Source organism: Spodoptera frugiperda, chromosome 4 (genome assembly GCF_023101765.2).
Source record: "Spodoptera frugiperda isolate SF20-4 chromosome 4, AGI-APGP_CSIRO_Sfru_2.0, whole genome shotgun sequence".
In the NCBI taxonomy this organism is placed as follows: domain Eukaryota; kingdom Metazoa; phylum Arthropoda; class Insecta; order Lepidoptera; family Noctuidae; genus Spodoptera; species Spodoptera frugiperda.
Window position 1 is genome coordinate 8,028,691 of NC_064215.1, and position 27,438 is coordinate 8,056,128.

At 34.7% G+C, this 27,438-nt stretch overlaps 1 protein-coding gene across 12 annotated transcripts in view; it reads right to left on the reverse strand.

The window, feature by feature from the left end:
- Positions 1-27,438, reverse strand: part of LOC118272348 (collagen alpha-1(XVIII) chain) — a 198,271-nt gene that overhangs the window by 128,483 nt on the left and 42,350 nt on the right. For 10 of the 12 annotated variants that reach the window (XM_050707941.1, XM_050707944.1, XM_050707942.1 and 7 more), the window contains exon 2: positions 22,079-22,111. The exons of the other annotated variants lie outside the window; for them this stretch is intronic. In XM_050707941.1, the coding sequence (XP_050563898.1) occupies positions 22,079-22,111 (33 nt within the window). The remainder of the gene's footprint in view (positions 1-22,078; positions 22,112-27,438) is intronic. 12 annotated transcript variants of the gene reach the window in all.

The window sequence follows — 27,438 nt, forward strand, 5'->3', positions numbered from 1 at the left end:
AAAATATATAGGATGAATCGAACGGTTACTAAGTTAAAATTAATTTTAAAAAATCACGTAACAATGATGGAAATTTAACCAAAATATAGGAAAAGAAATATCTAGAAGAATAACAATAACAATAAAATAAAGGTACGTATTGTTAGATTTACCCTTACCATTTTCCATATTACGTAAAACATCTCGAATCCCAGTTACTTAATCCAAACCCGACAGAGATATGATATCCTAATCTGTATGGACGACTGACCCTAACACTCCTAATAAAATCTCACGACCTCTCCAACTCGCATCGAACTCGCCCAATTATTAAAGATCACAAAACCTTAGTAACCTCATAAACGTTACGTTTATTGCATTCCGATTCTTCCCATCTAGTACTTAGATACTATATTGGTTTGCGTGGGCGACCGTGGGCAGACGTTTATCGCGTCTATTATTTCATAGGGTACCCATAATTAATTGCTTTTCAATCTTCACTCTTTAATGCATTACATTGTAAAATTGAATGTTTCTCTATCTGTTTGTTATTTGATAGGTTGTTTGTTTGTTTGTGTTTGTTTTTAATGATTATTATTTGTTTTATGTAGATGAGTGTGCAGCGGCTAGCTTGAAATTGATGTTTTAGTTTGAGGGCAAACATAGAAATTTGTGTTTGTTTAAAAAAGATTGTTTAATGTTTTACTGACTGTTTGTAGGTATGTGATTTAGTTTTGGTAAATATTTTAAGTTTGGAACTAATTTTTTTTTCGATGAATATCTGTTTAACAAATTTTTTGTGCATACCATAGGTATCTCATGATGACCATAATACAGGTGACTAAAAATATACCTACTTAGGTACCTTCTTTTTTGGGAAAAGTAAATCATTTAATGATTTCTACCGCCTTGCGCCCCGCTCTGACTGACTAAAAACCCTACCCTTTCTTTCTTCTGCTTTGAGCCACAGGAGTAACCTATTACATTGTCCACATCTCCGGATACCTACGTAGGTACCTACACAACTTCACAAATAATGGACTTTCTAATCATCCAAAAAAGACGCCATTAAAATTATGGTCATTTTAAAGCCATAACTAACTTAATCAAAACATAAAGATAGAAGAAAAGAAATCCTTTATCTTTAACGATTGTGGTTATTTTAATCGTCACAATAATCGTAATATACCTTTACATGTTTACTTTTTTATGTGTGGGAGAGCCATGAATGGGTCGGCTCGACCGGAGTGAAGCCACGGCCTCACCGAAAACCGACGTGAAACAACGCTTGCGTTGTATTTCATTGTGTGAGTGAGGTTACTGGAGGCCCAATTACCCCCTTTCCCAATCTTCCCAATCCCCGATTCCCTAACAACCCTTAAATTCCTAACCCGACCCAAGACCGGTAACGCACTTGTAACGCCTCTGGTGTTTAAAGTATCCATGGGCGGCGGCGATTGCTTACCATCAGGTGATACGTCTGCCCGTTTGCCGGCGTGGTTCATAAAAAAACATATATAAAAAAACCGTTCAGTAATAATATTATCGGTAAACATTCGAAGTATTTCTACGCAACGGTCCTAAATACACGATAAAGTTCTACTTAATTCTAATCCAAGGTACGTTGGGATCGTAAAATTGTAAATGTGAATCGTTTCCTGCCATTTGTTAGCGATTTAGAGTTCAACCTTTGGTAATGATCGCATTATTTAGTTTTATTATGTTTTCTTATTTGTTTACGATTTAACGACCTTTCTACTTTAGTCCTTGCTTTATTTTTGGTAATGATTTTCGTGGATTACGTTTGTAGGGTTGTAGGTATTAAATGTTTAATTCTTGTTAAAAATCCTGCTCTTCTTTGTTCAACTAATCCTTTTGAGGATAGTTATATTGGTTATAGGTTTCAGCTCCCGTTTCTGGGTTGAAATAATTAGGTAGTCAAAAACTATTTTTTAAAAAAGGGAACCGCATGTATTTTTTTTACTGCCTTCATTTAAAAAAAATACTTTGCTTAAACCTGCATCGAAGTCAGTTCAGCTAGATGCGAGAAACTCGTGCACAAATAAACATACATACACACATATAGGTCAAACACAGGTCAAATTGTGAACCTCCTTCTTTAAGTTGATTACAAATTGGTAGTTAATTACATTGAAACCTTTAATCTCAGAACGTGTAGACAGAAGTAATGAGTTAGGTTACATATTATTAGTTCACTTTTCATAGACGGCAAGCCTGTTCTTCATTGTAATGATGTGTTACTCAGTGTTATCAACATTATCTTGAGATCAAAAGCCCACGTTTTACTGAATCAATCAACGTATTCACTTTGCTATTCAGAATCAATGCACAATGCTGATTGATAGATCTTCTCAATCAATTCTACCGTTGGAAGTAAGAAAGTGATTATGATTGTTTTGATTGAAACGTCATTGGTGGGCCGGCTTGTGATCTACTTTGCCCTATATACATACATTCATATACATTAGTTATTATGATTATGACGCTACCATCTGTGAGAACCGGAGTTGCGGACTACCTAGCGGGTTTACCTGGTGTTAGTGGGAACAGGGTAGTTTTAGTTAGTAAGAGTCTGACACTCCCTCTCGCCTCACCCAAAGCGGGAGAAGTCATTGAATGATTATCCCCTAAAAATAATCTGTAAAAAATGTTGGATAGAAATTTGTTTAAAGTTTATCACATGAAAACTAAAGACTAAATGTTACTTCCCTTATTTAATTCGTCGGTAAAAATATTTATGGATTTGTAATTTTTAATGGTAATAGTAACTATCACTTGTTCTTTCTAGATACATAGATGTAAAATTTATTTAAATTCGCCGGTAACTTAAAAGTATTAATTAGATTAATGCACCATTACTCAACCGTACCACTTACTACCAATCGATTATTAAAACAATTAAAACTGCAACTCACTTCCTATCAACCAATAGATTGATAAATCAATCAAGCGAAACGGAGCGGGTATTACAATCGATATAATACAACTTCCTTTGTCCCAAGATGATTCCACGCTATTCGTGTATACGCTTACATAGCAAACTACACAAAACCAGTATAAGCTGACCCTTTAATATAAGGAAAGGTCAGATAAAGTGAGATCAGGATAAACTGGTCGGTATACCTTGATTTGCAGCCAGTACCACTAATTAATCATTAACTCCCGATTGCCCCAAGCATCAGTTTCGTCACATAGTTCACTTCTCGAATTCAGGTGACTGAATTAATAAATCCCGTTGAATCGAAATTTCTCGTGTCATTTGGGAATATAGCTAATTATAATGTACATTGTACAACACTGGTTCGCTTCGTCTATTTACGTTTGTGAATTATTTTCCGCAGATTTATTCAATTTGTTGCTGTTGTTGTTGCTTCCTGATTTCCGTGTTCGTTAATTAGTGTCTAGTCGTTTTAATTGGGATTATTTTGAAATATTTATTTATTAGTAGGTGTATTTAACAATGTTATTACCTTTTAATTAAGTTATTTTCGTTTACTAAATAGGGATGATGACGGGTTATGAAAATTAAAAATCTAATTAGTCCGTCAGTTAGATAATGAAAAAATATTAGACACGTATTTTTTATTTTGTTGTATAAGAAAACAATACTTAGATAAAAGGAATCAAAGTTTAGGAGTGGGAGCAAAAACCAAAGGAAACTTAACAGTTACGTTTACAAGGATTATATGTTAAACTTGCAATGAAGTGGTTGTAGTGTAGGCTACTTTAGAGATTTTTGATAACAAAATATACTAATACAAACCAGTTTGTTTTTAATTCATAATACTCTTATTTACATATTGACTTACTCATAACTTAATCTGAAGCAATCGACAGTCCAATAAAGGGTCAACAATTAATAATAATATTTATGAGGGCCTGAATAAGATTCAAAATCATTGTTATCCTTTTTTGTTCTTACCTACAATTATAATGTTGATACCATTCTAAAACAATCCCTTCTATAAACCTTATAATCACTATTGATCAACGTCATCATAATTATTAGCCCTTTGTGATCCACTTCTGGACATATAACTCTCCAAAACACGTCACAGATCTCGATCTATTATAACTTTTCTATCCAACCACTATCAGCCAATTGGGTAGATGACTAATATTGTTTTATTACCTTACTGACAGACTAGGGTGATTCATCAACTCGTCCCACATGCCTAGGGCCTTTTTTTTTGGGTGCGTTTACAAACATACAATTTCACATACATATCATACCCAGACCTGAAACAACATATTGTGGATCGCACAAAGAGTTGCTCAGTGCGGGAATCGAACCCGCTACACGTTGCACGACAGCCGGTTCAACCAGCCACCGCACCAACCGTGCAGTCTTGGGACGGCTTGGAGAAAATCGAAATAAATATTATTTTCATCCTGCAACTAAGTCCCACAGACTAAATAGATATTAAATTTTCATACCCCGTCATCATCCCTACTTACCACGTATAACCGTACCTGTGATTTTTACACCGGGACAATAAATTCGTACGTTTACATTGTCCAAAATTATTCGAAGTAAGCTTTAAAATTGTACGATTGCGTTTCGCCTCAACAGAGCGAAAACCACAACGCAATATGAAAGAGTCATTGGATCAGATAACTTTACTTTTTTCTGTGATAAAAAATATCCTATAGGTCTTTTTCTGTTGTTTTTATTTCGATAAATATATAGTTAAAATACTGAAATTCAAAAACATACCTTTACACATGTATGGTGAGAGAGAGTCAATAGGATATTTTAGTTTATACAACAAAATCTATCTAATCTAATCTAACTCTATATATATAAATCAATTTCTGTTCGTTAGTCCCGCTAAAACTCGAGAACGGCTAAACCGATTTGGCAAATGTTGGTCTTGAATTATTTGTGGAAGTCCAGGGAAAGTTTAAAAGGTGTGAAAATGTTTGAGGCGGTACGAAGTTTGCCTGGCCAGCTAGTTAAAATAAATAAATGTCATCCACTTACCAATTATTGTTTGTAATAGTTAAAAACACAGGCTTAGAATATAGCTCTTTTTATCAATCAATACTGATGAATGAAACATCAATCCTATACCAGGAGAGCAGCAATCAAAGGCGGATAGAATTCGGGGACGTTCCCTGTTAGCAACGTTTAGGACAGACCATCAATTATGGATAGTTTCCTTTGCAATGCAGTGTCCTAGCCATTTATGCGTCCCTGGTACTTTAGTAAAAGCGAACGTGTATTATGACAGTGGTATTTTGTTTTGTAATTTATTTCAAATGTGATTTTGTGGTTCACTGGCAAAATTAAATTAAATATTTATAGTCTAATTAACCGACACTATCGTTGGAATTGACAAACAAAATAATTTGTAACTAAACATGAGTTTACCAGAGAGCGACGCTGCCATAGTATGTGTCAAATTTGTAATGCGGAAAATACCTATTATTTTTTTAAAAACCTTGCCCAACACTAGAATTTTCTTCTGTGTCGTGGGTGCGTTTACAAACATACAAGTCCACATACACATGACACCCAGACCCGAAACAACAATTTGTGGACCACACAAAGAGTTGCTCCGTGCGGGAATCGAACTCGCTACACGTTGCGCGGTAGCCGGTTACCCAGCCACCGCGTCAACCGTGCAGTCATTAATCATAAGTCAATAGATTAAGGATAATGACAAATGTACGAGTATTCTATTCCGTCATTACCAGAAGCTTAGTAAAACACCAGTATAAGAGATACGAGCTACTTAATAAACACAATTCAAGTGACACCAAGCCCCACAGAATCCCAAAACAGATGTAAGCGGCCTTTGTGTCAGAAAGCCGTTCGAAAAAAAAAAAACGTATCCTTTTTAATCTGTAACAAAACCTCTTTGGTGAGCAAAGCGCGGCACGTTTTGTCGTACTCAGCCGGATACACGCGACGCATAAATCATTGTGTGTGGCAACACCTTTACTGTATGTATCAATTATGGTGGCTACACATTTGGAAGTTTTATTGAACATTAATATGTCGGTAGCTTTACATTCGTTGAGCTTGATACGTCATCGTAAATAAATATTCTAAGGGGATCCATTCGGTCGGGATCCATTCGGTCGGTTATATGGGTGACGCATGACGCGCGTGGCTAATGGAAACTCATTTCAAGACAATGTAGCAGTCGACAACTGGCCGGTTGTAGTTTTTTTTTAGATGTCATAGTATTAATTTCGAATTTATTTTGAATTATTGTTCCAATTGTCTATGAATGTGGTGCTGAATATTTGTAATTCATTTGACTCGTCTAGTGTTTCGGGTGTTCCTATGCGGCGCTGATTGCTTACCATCAGGTGACACGCATGCTCGTTTGCATTTTAGACATATTAAATTAATTATGCTTATGTTATCAGCTTACTCACGTAAATGTTTGACGAGGAACTCGACTAGTTTCGAGCCACACTAGAGGCACATATCCATGTAGCAGTGCGACAATCGCCGCGTTGTGTGTCGTGAAAGCCGATAACATTATTTCACGACAGAAATAGCATAGTAAGATTGTGATTTCATTTTCATTGTCAGATTTAAATGCATTTGATTCTTGCACATAAGAAGTTGAACATGACTATTCATACTTGTCGTGTCATGGACTGAAGTTCAAATTCATAACTGCGCTGTCGTCACTGAGAGCATTACATTTACATGCACACTGAGTCACTGCACTGTATATTGTCAAATATTGACACTCATTACTTTAATTTGTTTCAATGGACAAGGCGTGATGACATTTGAATATACAAAGGTCAATAGCCTGAAAGAACGTTCAGACATTTTCTATTTGATTTTTAAATTAATCATGAAATGAACTCGTATTAATAAGGGAGTGTTAATGTTATGAAAAGCTAAAACATTTCAATTAATATAAGGTCTTGGTACCAATGATTAAATTCCGTTACCTATTTGAAGGAAAATAGACAATAGGCATGTTTCCTACTAGTCAAATTCAATACTTTTTTCGAAACATCAAAAACGATATTTTCTATGAACTTTGTATGAAATACTCTATTATGACGTCATAAGTTTTTGACGTCAAATAGCAGACTTATTTCTAGAAATTTAGCTAGAAAAAATAAAAAATTAAGTAGTTCATCAAATTTATGAATGAGAGTGTGATTATTTTTGAATATTTTATTGTATTGAAAAGTTGTAATAATTTATTTTTGACCCAGTCATCATCCCTATTATTTATCGATATTGAGTGTGAGCCATGCTTCGGTACAAACTACGGCACTTACACATCACGGTAGCTCATCCAGTAGGTTCGAATGAATCATTTGCCGGATGACTCGTGCCACAGTCACATTTAAACATTTACTTAAATGATGTGTCTAGTCAGTTCCTAGTCTGTTCTTGTAGGGTGATTCAATGTAGTTTAGGACTAGCATGTGGAGTTCTTTGTTCTCTTTTCAGACTAGTGGTATGAAAGCTGTGCGGCTTATAAAGCTAAAAAATAACACTTTGTTCTTGGTATCCTGATATGAATTGCAACAGATAGTATATTTCGCTTGCCATATAATATGTTGCCCGTCATCATTTTAATTTAAGTAGGTATAAAAAATGTCTTTTCTTAAAGAGTAATATATGGCAATAGGCTCACCCCCTCTCACATGGGACTTATAAAACATGGTGAAAAGTGGGTGTACATTGCAGGTGCACCTCTGCCTACGCCTTAGGGGATAAAAGGCGTGACGTTGTGTGTGATAAATATTCAATGTAGTATAGAACTAACATGTTTGAGTAAATGTTTTCTAGTTCTTTATTCTCTCTTTACACAGTCATTTGTTTATTTCTAGAGTGAAAGATGTTCTGTTTTTAAATTCTGATCTTACGTCAAGGATGACGATGTAATACGATGCTTCTATGAACAGTCATACAAGTGATTGGTGTTTATTAGTGATCCCATCTTATTTATAGTTCCTGTGTTGAAGAAGGAAAAGAATCTTCGATGCATGTCGTTATTTAAAAAAACGATACAATGTATTGTCATTTATTCTTTAAAGAACACGCATATTATATTATTTTTATTAGTCAGTAACAAAGAAATACTATAAACTTAAATCGTAATAACTATAGTATAAAGTTTATTTTTTAAATAATTCATTCATTGAAATGTATACCAGATTCGATACAGTAGCATTTTTGAGCTTATCATGATCAAATGGACAGGTGAATACCATTGATACACAAGAAATCCCGTACTTTTATGGATTAGTTTCACTTAAGCACCAATAGATAAACATCAGGAACGAACTTGAATATTAAAACTAAAATATTCTAATTCGATAATTCACAGGATAATCACTGATTCATGACTGTTCCAGAATATTCTAAACTACAACCAATAAGCCTTTAAGTCGGACATTAAATCGAACATTTCTTCTCCGTAGAGAAAAAAAAAGTAAAAATTTACATAACAAACAAACACCCACACCTTTTTAAATCATTCCCATTCAATGATTTTTATCGTGTCCGTATTTATTTAGGCTCATTATCGATAGTATCGATTACACAGCATCGATAAATCAGTTATTTGAATAAACATCAAACAAACACTATCTCTTTATGTATTCTTAAGCTCCGACATTGAATCGATTAAATCGATTATTACACTGTCCAACCTCCATAGAGGCGTTGATTAAAAATTATCTACAAATTTATCGAGAAACGAGTATCGATTAAATCATGTGTTTAATTTTTATATCGATTGCAAGTTATCGAATGATTTTGTTAGCTTTCTAATGGTATTTTGTGTTATGAACTTATGAATTATGCAATATAATTATAATGAGCGTGGTAAGAATTTTAAGTGAGAGAGATAAAGTGATTGATTTAGTTAACAAGTTGAAAAGTAAGTGATAAGATTTCAAAGATTGTAATTAATATCACTGCGGGCTACGCCTTTAATAAGCCAATCTGTAATCTCTGATTTAATTATGTACTTGATTTGAAGTAAAGCTATAACGATCGAATGTCACTTCATTTCATAATAATTAACACGCATTATTAGTTTTTAATGTTATTGATATAAAGTTCATAATGTATTGCACACGTTACTACGATATTTACTATCAGTGTAGAGATTTGCGTATGCATGTACCGTTAGTGGGATGACAAATAAGTAAAATTTGTTACTCGTTCTAAAATATTTTGTCTTCTATATGAATTAGTAAATGGTTTATTAAACTTTTAATTAAATCTAAATACATATAGGTAACTCAAAGGTGACTGACTGACGAACATAGTGATCTATCACCGCACAACCCAAACCACTGGATGCATCGTGCTGAAATTTGGCATGCAGTTTAATGTTCAATTCTACCACATTTCTTTTCTATGAAAGTTTGTATCAAACTTTGTCAATTTTAAACTGATCAGACTTTGCATGCATAAAGCTACTATGACGTAGGTATCACCTAACACGAGTGAAACCATAGGCAAAAACTAGTCAATATAAATCTTCTAAACACACCAAGTACAAAACCAAACACCACAAAAACATACAAAAGAATGTTCTAGAAACCCAAGTCCTGTAAACCACGGTTTAAAAGACACTAAATATTGGACTTCCACTGCAGCAGTTTATTTCTAAACCCTAACGGTAGCTCTCTGTTTCGTATACTCCATTAAGCAAGCCAAAAGCAATGAACGAAACGCAATGTAGTGACTCGAACCGATATCGCGAGCTTGCCTCTAACATCCTCTAAATAAAATTTCTTTGAAAACGATATGATTTTCTGGAATTTTCTATTTACCTGGTATTGGCAACATAGGTAGGTATCGGGAGATTCTTCGATGTTCGCAAAAGGGGTTTTGAGACTTCATTTTCGACGTTTAATATTAGATTCTTTACGTTGCGTTGCTTTGTTGGTAGATCGATTCTAGGATAGAGGTGAGTATTTTGTCTAGCGTAAGATAACAGCCATGATGACGTGTTTAGACGTATATGGAAGTTTTATAAAATACTAGTGACTTAGGCATGGTTTCACCCGACTCTGCTCCACTCCTATTAATCGTAGCGTTATGTTTTATAGCTTATAACCTTACTTAATAAATGTACTATTTAAATAGGTGCAGTGGTTTAGGCGTAAAGAAGAGACAGAGATGTGAGTTACTTTGGTATTTATATGATTTTTCACCCACTGCTCGGCTCCTTTTGGTCAAAGCGTAAGGTTTTATAGCTTATAGCCTTCCTCGATAAGTGCACTATACAACATGATTATTCAAATCGGATCAGTTGATCCGGAGAGTAGCGCTTTCAAACAAACTCTTCACTTCTTAAAATATTAAGTAGTAAGTCTATAGATACATTTTTTAATATCCCGTAATATGTGAATAGTCTGCATGTGCATGTATTGCAGTTAAACTTTAATTTTTCTATTAAACATCACCATCAAAAGTAATACAATAGCTAAATATGCAATTTAAATAGCACACTATTATCAAAAACGAACCCAACCACAAAATGTTCCCAACAGATTATGAAATCGGTCATTCGTTACAACATCAACTTCTAAAGTTCGGGACAGCAGTGGCTACTGTTTATTTTATAAAAAGAAATAACAAGAAGCATCATTCTGTCTCGTAGAGTCACTGTGTCCGATTTCATTGCACACTAAAACAATTATAGCGTTACATGAAATCGTGTCAGCTATTTTTAATCCGTATTTAAATAGATGGTCTGTTGAGTTTACTAATTAGATTAGGAGATTCGCAACTTTACTGATTTCTCGCTAGGGATTGTGACATTTATAATTATTATGAAATTAATTTTAATACCGGTAAAGTGCTTTAGGTTGCAACATTACGCTAATTTTATCATAATTATGTCTGTGTAATGTAGTCTTAAAGGTAACATGATATTTAAGTTCAGAATTTAAAGAAGACTAAGTTAAAAAAGCCACCAAACCTGCCTCGAAGTTTTACTTTTTTTTCAAATAAAAAGGTTGCCCCACATTAGGGTTTTCTCCCGTATCATGGGTGCGTTTACCCAGACCCAAAACAACAATTTATGGAGCACATAAAGACTTGCTCCGTTCGGCAATCGAACCCGCTACACGTTGTACGACAACCATTTGCCCAGCCGCCGCGCAAATCGTACAGTCAAGATAGTTTAACTAGAAAAATTAAATAATAACATAATATATTTATTATTTTTTTCTACATTGTTATGATTGTAAGTATAACATTTTATAATTGTTTAACGTTTCGAAATTGTATAACGTTGTATAAAATTGTATAATTTAGTTACGTAGTTAACTAAATTGTGAGTATGATGTAAGATTTTAAAGCATTTAGTACTTTCATAAAGGGCACACAGACGGTGTTATCGCTCCTATCTTTATACCAACCAAGTTATGATGATGGAGAATGACTTCACAGAAATTTTAATCACTTGGAATATTTCGCTCAATCTACTGGGAAATTAAAGACTATAAAATCTAGTGTTGTTCGTCATCTCGACTCGAAATTAGGGCATCAGATTCTATCTGGCCTATAAAATGCAGACCAAGATTGAACAGTAAATTCGTACTTGCAAAAGTTTGGGTAGCAATGTAAAATAGACCTTATAAACGAAGGAACTGTAACAAAACTGTACAAAAATTCCCATTTTTGAGCAGAAGTGAACATCAAAAAAATATTGTAGTCAATGGAAATCACACTATCACACTAATATTTGGATGTTTGTCCGTCAATTACGTCGAACGGATTTTGATGAAATTTGGTATACAGACAGGGTATGAGCTGACTTAGGTGATAAGATACTTTGTATCGCATTTAACGCGGATGAAACCGCAGACTGAAACTAGTTAAATATATTTTTGGTCTCAAATTTATCAGTTGAGTACTAGTTACAAAACCTGAAAACGTGATTGGAATACGTAACACTACGCATTCCGGGAATCAAACGCGAGCTGAGAGAGATTCCACACTCTAACTTCTGACTATCAAAACAAATATTCAATGAATGAATAATAAATGTTATTATAACTATACAACTTTAATTAATATTCATACCCACACAACTAAAATAAAATAAAAAATATCTGTGGTCGTCATTGGTATAAGCTTACAAAATAACGTTTTACGTTAATTAAGCTCTTGTTAATTTTCAGATAAAATTATGTTTATTTTGAATTGTTAATGCATTAATATGGGTTACGTTTTTAATTAGTTATTTATGTCTCTGCTAATTATATTATACAGGGCGTAAACAGAACGCTCCCAAACGCCGCAAACAGGCATAGTAAAAAACGACACTTATAACATTTAAAGAAAAATAAGGAATTCAATGTTTGTTTTAATGTTCGAATTCAAAAAAATTAAGGATTTCAATGTTTATTTTACGTTATAATAGTTGCTGTAATCAACTGCTTAAGTCTGATGTTGCATGATTAGCACAAAAACGAAATGAACCTTGTAAACTACGCTAGTTAGTAAGCTTATTATTAAACACAAAATCACCAGGCACATACTATTTTTTTTCCCTAAAACTTTTACTTTTCACATAGTAATCCTGTAATGATCATATCTCCTAACAAAATGATGACTTTAGACATATTTCATCTAAATTAACACATGCACAGATATTTTCCTACGAAATGATGATCCTATAAAATTTTATAAACAACGTAAAATTAAGCATAGTTTAATTACATTAAATTCTGAACTTAAATATCATGTTACCTTTAAGACTACATTACACAGACATAATTATGATAAAATTAGCGTAATGTTGCAACCTGGAGCACTTTACCGGTATTAAAATTAATTTCATAATATAATTATAAATGTCACAATCTCTAGCGAGAAATCAGTAAAGTTGCAAATCTCCTAATCTAATTCATTAGTAAACTCAACAGACCATCTATTTAAATACGGATTAAAAATAGCTGACACGATTTCATGTAACGCTATAATTGTTTTAGTGTGCAATGAAATCGGACACAGTGACTCTACGGGACAGAATGATGCTTCTTGTTATTTCTTTTTATAAAATAAACAGTAGCCGCTGCTGTCCCGAACTTTAGAAGTTGATGTTGTAACGAATGACCGATTTCATAATCTGTTGGGAACATTTTGTGGTTGGGTTCGTTTTTGAGAATAGTGTGTTATTTAAATGGCATGTTTAGTGATTGTATTACTTTTAATGGTGATGTTTAATCGTATTATAAAATTAAAGTTTAACTGCAGACAATCAGACTATTCACATATTACGGGATATTAAAAAATGTATCTATAGACTTACTACTTAATATTTTAAGAAGTGAAGAGTTTGTTTGAAAGCGCTAACCTCCGGAACAACTGATCCGATTTGAATAATCATGTTGTATAGTGCATTTATCGAGAAAGGCTATAAGCTATAAAACCTTACGCTTTGACCAAAAGGCGAGCAGTAGGTGAAAAATCATATAAATACCAAAGTAACTCACGTCTCGGTCTCTTCTTTACGCCTAAACCACTGCACCTATTTAAATAGTACATTTATTAAGTAAGGTTATAAGCTATAAAACATAACGCTACGATTAATAGGAGTGGAGCAGAGTCGGGTGAAACCATGCCTAAGTCACTAGTATTTTATAAAACTTCCATATACGTCTAAACACGTCATCGTGGCTGTTATCTTACGTTAGACAAAATACTCTCCTCTATCCTAGAATCGATCTACCAACAAAGCAACGCAACGTAAAGTACGAATCTAATATTAAACGTCGAAAATGAAGTCTCAAAACCCCTTTTGCGAACATCGAAGAATCTCCCGATACCCGATACCTACCTATGTTACCAATACCAGGTAAATAGAAAATTCCAGAAAATCATATCGTTTTCAAAGAAATTTTATTTAGAGGATGTTAGAGGCAAGCTCGCGATATCGGTTCGAGTCACTACATTGCGTTTCGTTCATTGCTTTTGGCTTGCTTAATGGAGTATACGAAACAGAGAGCTACCGTTAGGGTTTAGAAATAAACTGCTGCAGTGGAAGTCCAATATTTAGTGTCTTTTAAACCGTGGTTTACAGGACTTGGGTTTCTAGAACATTCTTTTGTATGTTTTTGTGGTGTTTGGTTTTGTACTTGGTGTGTTTAGAAGATTATATGTTGACTAGTTTTTGCCTATGGTTTCACTCGTGTTAGGTGATACCTACGTCATAGTAGCTTTATGCATGCAAAGTCTGATCAGTTTAAAATTGACAAAGTTTCATACAAACTTTCATAGAAAAGAAATGTGGTAGAATTGAACATTAAACTGCATGCCAAATTTCAGCACGATACTTCCAGTGGATTGGGTTGTGCGTTGATAGATCACTATGTCAGTCACCTTTGAGTTACCTATATGTATTTAGATTTAATTAAAAGTTTAATAAACCATTTACTAATTCATATAGAAGACAAAATATTTTAGAACGAGTAACAAATTTTACTTATTTGTCATCCCACTAACGGCACATGCGTACGCAAATCTCTGCACTGATAGTAAATCTCTTAATTCCGTGTGCAATACATTCTGAACTTTATATCAATAACGTTAAAAACTAATGATGCACGTTAATTATTATGAAATGAAGTGTCATTCGATCGTTATAGCTTTACTTCAAATCAAGTATATTATAATTAAATCAGAGATTGGCTTATTAAAGGCGTAGCCCGCAGTGATATTAATTACTATCTTTGAAATCTTATCACTTGCTTTTCAACTTGTTAACTAAATCAATCACTTTATCTCTCTCACTTAAAATTCTTACCACGCTCATTATAATTATATTGCATAATTCATAAGTTCATAACACAAAATACCATTAGAAAGCTAACAAAATCATTCGATAACTTGCAATCGATATAAAAATTAAACACATGATTTAATCGATACTCGTTTCTCGATAAACTTGTAGATAATTTTTAATCAACGCCTCTATGAAGGTTTGACAGTGTAATAATCGATTTAATCGATTCAATGTCGGAGCTTAAGAATACATAAAGAGATAGAGAGATAGTGTTTGTTTGATTTTTATTCAAATAACTGATTTATCGATGCTGTGTAATCGATACTATCGATAATGAGCCTAAATAAATACGGACACGATAAAAATCATTGAATGGGAATGATTTAAAAAGGTGTGGGTGTTTGTTTGTTATGTAAATTTTTATTTTATTTTTTCTTTACAGAGAAGAAATGTTCGATTTAATGTCCGACTTAAAGGCTTATTGGTTTACTTTAGAATATTCTGGAACAGTCATGAATCAGTGATTATCCTGTGAATTATCGAATTAGAATATTTTAAAGTTTTAATATTCATGCCCGTTCCTGATGTTTATCTATTGGTGCTTAAGTGAAACTAATCCATAAAAGTACGAGATTTCTTGTGTGTCAATGGCATTCACCTGTATGTTTGATCATGATAAGCTCAAAAATGCTACTGTACTGATTCTGGTATAAATTTCAATGAATGAATGATTTCAAAAATAAACTTTATACTATAGTTATAACGATTTAAGTTTATAGTATTTCTTTGTTACTGACTAATAAAAATAATATAATATGCGTCTTCTTCAAAGAATAAATGACAATACATTGTAGGATCCTTTTATTAAATATAGACATGCGTCTAAAGCTCCTTTCCCTTCTTCAACTCAGAAACTATAAATAAGATGGCATCACTAATAAACACCAATCACTTGTATGACTGTTCATAGAAGCATCGTATTACATCGTCATCCTTGACGTAAGATCAGAATTTAAAAACAGAACATCTTTCACACTAGAAATAAACAAATGACTGTTTAACGAGAGAACAAAGAACTATAAACCATTTACTTGAAACATGTTATTACTCCTAAACTACATTGAATCACACTACAAGAAAATACCTATCTAGTAAAACTAAAATTCTGATGGGCAACGAATTATATTTGACTGCACGGTTGATTCGGCACGGTGTCTGCCGTGCAACGTGTAGCAGGCTCGATTGCCGCACGGGGCAACTCGTTGTGTGATCTTCAAATAGTTTTTGCAGGTCTTGGTATCATGTGTATGTGAACTTGTATATTTGTAAACGCACCCACGACACAGGAGAATATCCTAGGGGTAACTGTAACTATCTGTAGCAAATCATGTGCAGAGGTCTTTTCAAAATAAGATACCAAGAGCATTTTATTCTCAGTTGAAAATTAAGCTTTCTAAGATTTCTTAGCACTAGTCTAAAAGGAGAACAAAGAACTAAACATCTTAGTCCTAAACTACATTGAATCACACTACAAGAACAGACTAGGAACTGACTAGACACATCATTTAAGTAAATGTTTAAATGTGACTGAGGCCCGAGTCATTCGGCAAAATGATTCATTCGAGTCTACTGGATGAGCTGCTGCCTTAGTAAGTGCCGTAGTTTGTGCCGAAGCATGGCTCACACTCAATATCGATAAATAATTGTAATTTTTTCTTCAAATAGACAACGTTCAATCATTGGTACCTAGACCTTATACTAATTGAAATGTGTTAGCTTTTCATAACAGTTTATACTCATTTATTAATAAGATATGAATTCATGTTGCATTAAAAAATCAGAGAAATAATAAGTGGAAAACATCTGAACGTTCTTTCAAGCTTTGGTTTATTGACCTTTGCATGTAAAATGTCACCACGCCTTGTCCATTGAAACAAATTAAAGTAATGAGTGTCAATATTTGACAATATACAGTGCAGTGACTCAGTGTGCATGTAAATGTAATGCTCTCAGTGACGACAGCGCAGTTATGAATTTGAACTTCAGTCCATGACACGACAAGTATGAATAGTCATGTTCAACTTCTTATGTGCAAGAATCAAATGCATTTAAATCTGACAATGAAAATGAAATCACAATCTTACTATGCTATTTCTGTCGTGAAATAATGTTATCGGCTTTCACGACACACAACGCGGCGATTGTCGCACTGCTACATGGATATGTGCCTCTAGTGTGGCTCGAAACTAGTCGAGTTCCTCGTCAAACAGTTACGTGAGTAAGCTGATAACATAAGCATAATTAATTTAATATGTCTAAAATGCAAACGAGCATGCGTGTCACCTGATGGTAAGCAATCAGCGCCGCATAGGACCACCCGAAACACTAGACGAGTCAAATGAATTACAAATATTCAGCACCACATTCATAGACAATTGGAACAATAATTCAAAATAAATTCAAAATTAATACTTATAAAAAACAGAAACTACAACCGGCCAGTTGACAACTGCTACTTACATTGTCTTGAAATGAGTTTCCATTAGCCACGCGCGTCATGCGTCACCCATATAACTATGACCGAATGGATCCCCTTAGAATATTTACGATGACGTATCAAGCTCAATGAATGTAAAGCTACCGACATATTAATGTTCAATAAAACTTCCAAATGTGTAGCCACCATAATTGATACATACAGTAAAGGTGTTGCCACACACAATGATTTATGCGTCGCGTGTATCCGGCTGACTACGACAAAACGTGCCGCGCTTTGCTCACCAAAGAGGTTTTGTTACAGATTAAAAAGGATAGGTTTTGTTTTTTCGAACGGCTTTCTGACACAAAGGCCGCTTACATCTGTTTTGGGATTCTGTGGGGCTTGGTGTCACTTGAATTGTGTTTATTAAGTAGCTCCTACATATCTCATATACTGGTGTTTTATTAAGCTTCTGGTAACGACGGGATAGAAGAATACATTTGTTATTATCCTTAATCTATTGACTTATGACTAATGATTGCACGGTTGGCGCGGTGGCTGGGTAACCGGCTACCGCGCAACGTGTAGCGAGTCCGATTCCCGTACGGAGCAACTCTTTGTGTGGTCTACAAATTGTTGTTTCGGGTCTGGGTGTCATGTGTATATGGACTTGTATGTTTGTAAACGTACCCACGAGGCCATGACACAGAAGAAAATTCTAGTGTTGGGCAAGGTTTTTAAAAAAATAATAGGTATTTTCCGCATTACAAATTAATAAATAAATTAATAAATTAATAAATAAATAAAAATAAGACATACATTTTATTTTCTCACATATTTACACCATAGCATAATGTTGTATTTTGTAGTATATAGAGACTACATTAGAAGCAGAAAATCATGTACTATAAACTGGGTAATATGAGGCAATAAGTAAATATGATAAATCAAATTGGAGTGTCTATTTGTAATATTGAAATAACCTCTTTTAACTACATGTATATGAATATAAATACGATACTTACATATTTTCACCCAAATAACGTTTTTAAACATTTTTGTCTTAATCTTTGAAATGGCTTAACCGAGTTTGACGTGAATTTTCGTTAATAACCACAGGATGTGTGCTATGAATATCTTCGCTACTATCAATACACCTTATGTTGGAGCTGCTCGTCTTCCTTGCATAGCTTCATAGCTGAGTATCAGTGGAAAAGGTCACATAGTTTCACAGCTAAACTATCACATCTTCGTAGCTTAGCTACATAGCACATCTCTGGTAGAAAAGCACATCAAAGGCTAGACAAAGAACGGATATGCTTACTTATACTCCGAGTCACAATATTTTTCATTGGCCTGATAGTGTCCTAAACAATATTTTGTAATTTAATAACAACATGATTGAAAATCACGTAATAACCATTCTTTAATTAGTCTAAATTCATCCTCTTGTTTTTATCTATCACGCAAAATTGTAAATAATAGATGTTAATTATTTTAATTAAATAAAATCTGTCGCAAATATTTTGCAAGTATTGTATATTTTTATCGATAAAACTAGCTGTTTAATTAGCATACGCATGACCTAATTTTCTTATCTCAATTCTATGTTAGGAACTGACTAAAATAAGGAACTATTAGTTACTCGTACATGCGCCAGTGGACCAATATACGTTTGTTAGCTGATATTAAAACGTTTTTAAATATGTTAGCTTAAATAGCCATAATATTGTCGTTATATTAATATAGAACGCTCTCTGCCCCTTCTAGAGGACCTTAAGTCAAATAAGTAAGTAATTCAAATAGACAAAAATCCCATAATTTTTAAAACAATTTACTATAAACAGAAAACATAACCGAGTCCACTAACAGTATTAGATTTTAGAGAATAAGTCTTCACTCTAGCAAAAGTTTCCGATTCTCTCTAATGGTGAATCTTACTAAAAAATACAACCCTAACAGACCAGATCCTATTTTCTTTCAATTCCCACTTACACTACCAATGAAGCCAATTCACACCATTAAGGAAGAAAAAACATTAAAATTCTACACCTGTTTTACTAAAAAATCTATCGAGAATCTTCCAATGCCTTTGTGGATAGTATAGAAAATGTTTGCTAAACGAGAACGAAGCTTCGAACGATGCTGTCCCCTAGGACTTAAAATGTAACGGTGCTTTTCCACCAGAGATGTTCTATGCTACGTTGCTGTGGATGCGTTTGGCTTCCACCAATCATATTCATTGGTAGACATAGCTTAGCATGCACCGCGGGTGTTCTAAGATCCAACCAGGGAATTATGTACATATTCAAAATATTAGGAAACAACGTTTCTTGTTAATCTGAAGCATTAAAGCTGATATATTCAACCCGCTTTAAAAAAGTAAAGGTAATGGTAAATTCACTTATGTAAAACACCAGTCAAACAGTCTATCGACTGAATTATCACAGGCTGTAAATGATGGTTTATAAAATATTAGAACTCATATCAGAACATACAAATGAAAATGTTACATCAGTCCAACATTATTATTAAAGTATTTCGATATTGTTCCTAACTACAATGCATTCACATTTATCATAATTATTGACTAATGTACCAATTTAGAATTAATTATTATGACGTGTTCTCTAGTGTAGTGCTATTCTGTATGGATGTTAATGCTGGCCTAGAAAACAGATGTAAAAAATTTTATTTAAAAAGGTGAGAATTTAAGTAAAATGTTTCTTCAGTAATAAAACATAACACGCCAAGTCAAATAAAATTATTTGGGCATAATTTTGACAAGTTTTAATTCGGCCCTTAAGAGTACGTTACGTCATTGTACACACAAACCATTGTTTGCTTCTTTTTAAAGCCAAAGTGGGTCACTGAAGCACACGCTAAGCAGTATTGTGTGAAAAGCGCTTTACATCAAGAACGGTTTCGCCTTTACGATACGTCCTCCAGAATCAAGAGGAAGGTTTTAAAATAATTTATATTATATTTTGCAGTAAGGAAACTGTAATGTGAAAATTATGATACTTTAAGGTTAAACATATCGAGTGTGGAAGGCGTTTAAGAGCTTTTGTGAGATCGCAAGCAGGAAGAGCGAAACAACTTCTGATCCGGCCTTCGGTGGTATTGAACGCAGGCCAGCGGATCGAATCTCCTGATATATTGGCAACAGTAAATTTTGAATGTAATTCCTCGAATCCTTTAGGATTTTCTTCGTGTTCCTTCATTCTTAACACTAGATTTTAGTGTTTGGTGTTTACAAATAGGTCTTAAAATTTTATATTGTTGATCTGAACGCGTTGAGTTATATTTATATACACACGTATTATGTTTTCCTGTGACGTAGGTTATTTTATGGAAAGTAGTCAATATCAGTCATAGTTTTGCGATTGCCTGTAAATATGATTTATAGGTTGATTATAAAACGTTTTGACGTACAGAAAACAACAAAGAAATATGAGAAACTTAGATACGTTTATGATAGGTACGGGAAATGAATATTCGATGCAACGAGCGTTGATTGGTATTTACAGCATAACTTATTGATTTATATGACGGTTAGTTATTTTCTGCAATAAAGGCATAATTAGCAATTGCATTCGTAAAATCTTTATTTACGCCACTGTGCCTTACGTTAGAGTAGTCCCAGTCGCTTCAATACTGTATAAAACCAAAGAACCTAACTTTTTTTTATTATAAATTTCGTAAGACATTCAGCAAGAGCGACTGTCGTCGCTTCGTGTGTAATGCTGTTCATGAATATGAGCCTCTAGCATGGCTTGAAACTAGTCGAGTTTTCTCCTGAAACAGTTACGTGAGTAAGCTGATAGCTTAATAATTAACCTATCTTTTATTTGGTAGTCAGGACTTAGACTACCAGTAACAAAATCCACAAACAAACAGACTAGGGTAGTGTAACAAAACACTTTACAAAGTCCTTTAAAATTCTCGACACAATTTCTATCGTAAGGTTATAACAAACGAAGCAGGAACACCTCTCAGCTCGATTGTATTGGTTGAAAAAAACTCGGGTCCTTGGATCTTAGAGTTTCACAAAGTCAGAGCCGTATTGCCACTAAGGCAAACTGGAAAAGTGCCTAGGGCGCCAGGTTTCGGTCGCAAAAGACACGTCGGGCGTCGAGGATCGCGCAATTATCTCCAACCACTGTAACCGACTGCAGACGGCGAGCAAGGTAGCTCGTCGCCCGACCAGAACCAGACCCATGCTTGTGGCGCGTCGCGATCCGCGCGCCTTATAGAGCCATCAGACCACCACAGATGGGGCCCAGTAGGGCTTATACCTTATTCGGCTGCGGACTACCTAGCTTACCAGGGCTCCGGCTTGAAAAGCAGAAGAAGGAACCAAGGAAGGGTGATTTTTAGCCAATAAGAGTCTATTCCCCCGCCCCTACACTCCCTCTCGCCTAGATTAAGGCGGATGAAGTCATTGGATGATTTTAAAAAGACCGCCAGGTTTTATTGGGGCGCTGCACATATAGTTTGCTCTGTAAGGTTCAGTCCGTCTCTGCACCTAGTGATATTGTTATTGCAAAACTTTTCCCCACACTAGTGTCTAGTGGAATGTCGTTTGGTATCGTACACAATATCTTTAAGTATTGCTTTAAATTGAAGATTTAGAGCTGGGACAGGGAATGAGTTTTCTGTTGTTGTGTTGGTTCTGTTATTATTTGATTTATTGTTTTTTTTTTCAAGTAGTTAGGTTAACTTTGTCTTTCAATTCAAAGTTCAGGTTTGTAGCCAATGTAAGTTTTTAAACGATATGCGATATTTTGAGCATTTTAAGATTATGTACTGTCTCATACATTAGTTTATTATAAAGTAAGAAATGACTTACATCTGAGTGTTGCTGCTAGAAGATCTCGATAAACTGAAAATAAGAAAAAAGATACATTAGAAAATAGCAACCAATAACAATATTTGTATCACTGAACATTCATAATAATTAGAAATTATTTATTTTTGTATACGAAGCGTCATCACATTATTCTATTAATCCATTCTTAATAAGAAATCATTGTAAAGCGCCAGACACAACGCTAATACTGAGAATTGTTCAATTTAGAAGAACCATGAGATCAGTGAATACTTCTAAGATTTACTTTTAGATTACTTGTATCAAGGGCTCGTTTCCGTTTGGTTAATTCCTTGTTGATGTGAAATTAAATGTATTCCCAGAAGAATGTTTTAATACCAATTCCCGATACTTAGTAAGCAATTTAAAAGTCGTTTTTAAGGCTGGAGGTAGGTATCCATGTACTTGAAGTTAATACATGTTTTAATTCATTTCTTTGATGACTCTGTTGTCCTAAGAAACATGAATATAAAGCATCAGATTATAATACTTTTATTTGTAGATTTGGAATCATGTTTCCTCTGTGTAACTATTAGTACAATAAAAGACAAAACATGAAGAATGGTGTGTATTGCAAGAGCCTTTACTTTACTACCCCTTCGGGGATTAAAGGCGTGACGATATGTATGTATGTATGTTTACTTAAACATTCGTGAGTTAATAGTTGTAATTCACAGAAATAAACAAAATCCATATAAACCAAAACACTGCAGCTAGTACTGATCTACTTAATATTAATCGTCTGCACGAAACCCATTCCGCGAAACTCAAAGCAAAACAACATTTTTTAATTAAACATGCATCAGATCCAGCTCCCTAGCAGCACACCAGTCAATTCGTTAACATAAACAAGCTCCAGAGTTATGAAACACGGCACACAAACGAGCACTTATACGCATTAAAATAATATTCAACCCACTATAACCCTGCAAATGCTGACGGTACAGCGTGCCAGCAATAAACGGGTACTTGCAAATAGCTCGTTACACTCCAAATGAGATTGAAAACGAGCAACGTCAGCAAATATTTGCAAAGCACCATTTACTGTATTTGGTACTCATTGTACACCTCATCTGCAATCAACGGGATCGCATTCACATACGTGCTAATTGGGGGTTAGGTTTGAAAGCGTGCGCTGAAGTGTGTTGGCCTTCTTCAAGTAAAATTGGAACTAAATGCTACGTGTTTTAAAGTTACAATTTGATATTCACATGCTGAAAACAGAAAACTAGTAAAATATTTATGGATGTATGAGATAGTAAATGAATACGGCGTCGCGGAAAAGGGTTTTCTTTATTATCTATATGTGTGTGTGTGTGACTTTAAAATATATGTAATGTCCATAATATAACTAGCTTTTGATAATAAAAAACTAACTACTACTACTATACAGGAACGAAATTAAGACAATATTTGCACGTGTAACCTCACACACATAACGCAAGCGTTGTTTCACGTCGGTTTTTTGTGAGGCCGTGGTATCTCCGGTCGAGCCGGCCCATTCATACCGAAACATGGCTCTCCCACACTTAATGTGATACACGTATGTGTGTCAACTGCACCAAAACTTGAACATATAAACCATACCACAAATCAAAGTAACAGAAAAATAATTTGTAAAAGCTGTTCTAGTACGAGTAACAAATGCACATGACGCCACAAACGATTAAACTGTTCACATTTTTGTGGTGTTGTCTCATGATGCGTGAAATGTGTTTGACATGACACTCATGGCGCGTGGGACCACAAAACATAGTGTGAATAATAAATGCATAGATTGAATTAAGCGTCAGATGTCTCTGACAGATCGTAGATACACCGCACGAAACTGGTTTTATTTTAGGCTACAGCTTTTATAATGTGATAGTGGACAATGTTTTTATTATTGCTAAAGATTTTGGTCATACATCACAGTCACAGATCAGTACTAAGTATAGTATTTTATAAAAAGATTGAACGTAGATTGGTCTTTTACCAATTATTAATAGTAACTCAACCAAATAAAGTGTGGTATCGTTATAATTCAAAAAGGGGTTAAATAATTCAACCTCTCAAAATTAACGCACTAAGACTAAAGTTATAATATTCAGATCGATACTAATTGTTTCTGGCATTCTGATATGGTTTACTAACACACTCTTGCGGTAAAGAAGAAAAGCAAAACAAAACAGAAAGAAACGACCGAGGAACAAGTAAAAATGCATTCTCTTTGTATTGATGAAATTCTACTTCAGAGAGAACCTATTCTCCAAGGGGAGTGATGGATGGATGCTTTACCTCACGCTCTGCAGCCCCAAGATAAGTACCTACATATAAAACCCCAAAGGTGTAAACGTTCGAACAGAACCAATAAAGTTGTCTTGCAATTTATTAATGCACTCGTAGAAACTATGTATTGAATCTTGGATTCGTATCTGTGCAGTCTTGGATTCTTCTGGGTTAATTGCTGTGAGAATTGGTGCAAACTTTTTGGAGGATCGAATTGTGGATAGAATATTAGATCACAGTTATTTTTCAGACATTCTTCAAATAAAACAGTACGTTTAAAATTGTGTGGTGATAGTTGGTGACCAGTTTTTAACATCGAAAACTCCAATTGCATTTTTATCACCCCGGATGACAGAGACATAAAATCTAAGACGTTATGCCCAATAGTCATACTGGCGACCATTCCACCAATAAACATTGCTCGGTTATCCAGAAATTGCGATTCAAACAGACGCGCTGTGGGAAATCTCTTTTCATAAGGTCTCTATCCAAACATGGCGTACAAAAACAGTCGCCAGCTACTTCCAAATACGATCCGACAACACCCGATGGCACCCGAGCGTCTCCGATAGCTCCGATACCTACTTTCGTTGCGTTTGAACGAACTGAACAAATATTTACACCGTTTACAACGCTCGTTCAAACTACTTGAAGCGAAACTGTGCAAGTTGAATTTGCGATGGCCTTTTCACTTGTACTTTTGCTTTCACGAATATTTGTTTTTTATTCGGTTTGTATGTGGACGGCAGCATATCAGGCTACCCTTATCTGTTTAATAGGTTTTCGACTTTAACATAACACGTGAAAGATGGAAATTGAATAAACATATCTGATGGTTGAGGTTAGCTTGATGAGCTGGTATGCGTATGTAGTCGTATTTTGCTATTCGACTTAAATGCACCACCAATGTCATTGAAAATGTTAATGGGTTATAATTATGTGGTATGCAAATGTTAGAAGAAGATAAATAGTTTATCTAACAGTGAAGCTCTTGACTAAGTGCTTGGAAAGTGGGTGTCATGGTTTGGACTCAGTAGTGTGTTAGAAGGAGGTGGCAATTGATTCAGTAGGATATTGTTAGATCAGAGTGATGTGATCTCTGTTACTAAGGTCTTAAGGTGACTTTTTAAGCAACAGGACGATCTGAGTGCTAGAACTTTGCTTACCGACCACACACACTTTTAGCTAGATCTGTTATCAAACCGTTTATATTAGTGGGTGAGTTGCTAACTAAGAGTGACCATAGAAAAAAAAACTCTCTCTGCGATCTCATTGTTTTCAAATACCTAGAACCATATTTCTTTTCTTTTCTTTATTTAAAACGCTGCCCCACACTAGGATTTTCTCCTGACCCGCGGGTGCGTTTACAAACATACAAGTTCACATACACATGACACCCAGACCCGAAACAACAATTTGTGGTACACACAAAGAGTTGTTCCGTGCGGGAATCGAACCCGCTACACGTTGTGCAGCAGCCGGTCACCCAGCCACCGCGCCAACCGTGCAGTCAATATATGAAGACTAACTAAAGGTTTAAAATTAAATCCAAGCAACCTTGCAATCAACTAACAAGGCAATATAAAACTTGTTAAACTTAACATCGTTATTTTAATAGGCAATCTTACACACTATTGCAAATACGCAGAAATGAATGCTTTATTAACGACCATTTCATTTGCGCTAGTAATGTGTTACATTTTTTGTGCCCATATTCGACGCGTGAATTATGTTGGCGCCATTCATATCCTTAAAAGGAAAAATATATTAGCAAGTTCGAGTTGGTCTTGCGGGATAAGAGTATTGCACCATTATACTTACCTACAAATATAGCAGCGAATACGTGCACTAGAAAATACACATTATTAGAAAAAGAAAACATTTTGAACAGATATAGGCCCATGCTGTATCATTTAGTGGTTAAGAGACTTAAAAGAAACAATGTGCTCTAAATGGACAGTGAGGCACTGGCTTCCTGATGTATAAACACTCCAAGAACCACTGAAGAAATCTGACTGATTACAGATAAAAAGAACAGAAAAAAAAAAATGCTGTATCATGTATCACACATGCTGCTATGATCATGAGCTCTTCATATGACTTGAAGACAGACATAAGACAAGTTTATTTGAGTAACGTCCACGCATTAGGTGGACACACGACTTGATCAAGGTCGCAGGGGGCCACTGGACGCAGGTTGCTTCCAACCGGCCTTCCAAGTCATTGGTGGAGGTATATGTTCAGTAGTGGACATCGTGTGGCTGATATGATGATGATGATAATGTTGGTGATGATGGTGATGATGTTGAAGATGATAATCATGATAATCATGATGATGATGATTTGTAAAACAGTTAACATAACTAATTTAGAAATAATATATTATTTCACGGATACCATTGGTGAATGGAACCCTAATATCGTGATTAATCTTATTGATCCTGTCTAAGAAGCTAGTCACGTAGTTCATAAATAGACTGACACACATGCATATCCTCGTATGATTGGTGACTAACGATCTATTTGATGACTGCCAATCATGTCTAATATAATGTGCTATGGGAATAAATTGCCCTTCTACAGACCAAATTGCTATATTTATGCATGTGCTAAGTATAGGATCTATTAGTGGCACATATTTGTTTTGTTGAACGGCTAGTGAGCAGCGCATTCATTAGTTTTGGACGAATTTTAAAGATTTTGAATTTGTTTTTATCTAAAACGTAATTGCTGAGAGGTAGGTATAAAAATAGCTTTTCAATTAATAGTCTGTTTACTATTGATAGTATAAGTTTTAATGAGGCTAAAGTAACAGTAAAAAAATAAACATTGTAGCCAATGTGAATTTTCCGATGCTGCGGACTACCTAGCGGGTTTACTAGGGTTCCATCTAGAAGGGCAGGAGTGAGAACGAGGTGGGTTTTAGTCAATAAGAGGCTGACACTCCCTCTCGCCTCGCCCAAGGCGGGATAAGTCATTGGATAATTCCAATTAAAAAAAGACACTGTGAAATTGGTTGACTGATTACATTAAAATTTAACAGTGTCTCATATTAAAATGTTCAGTTGTAATCA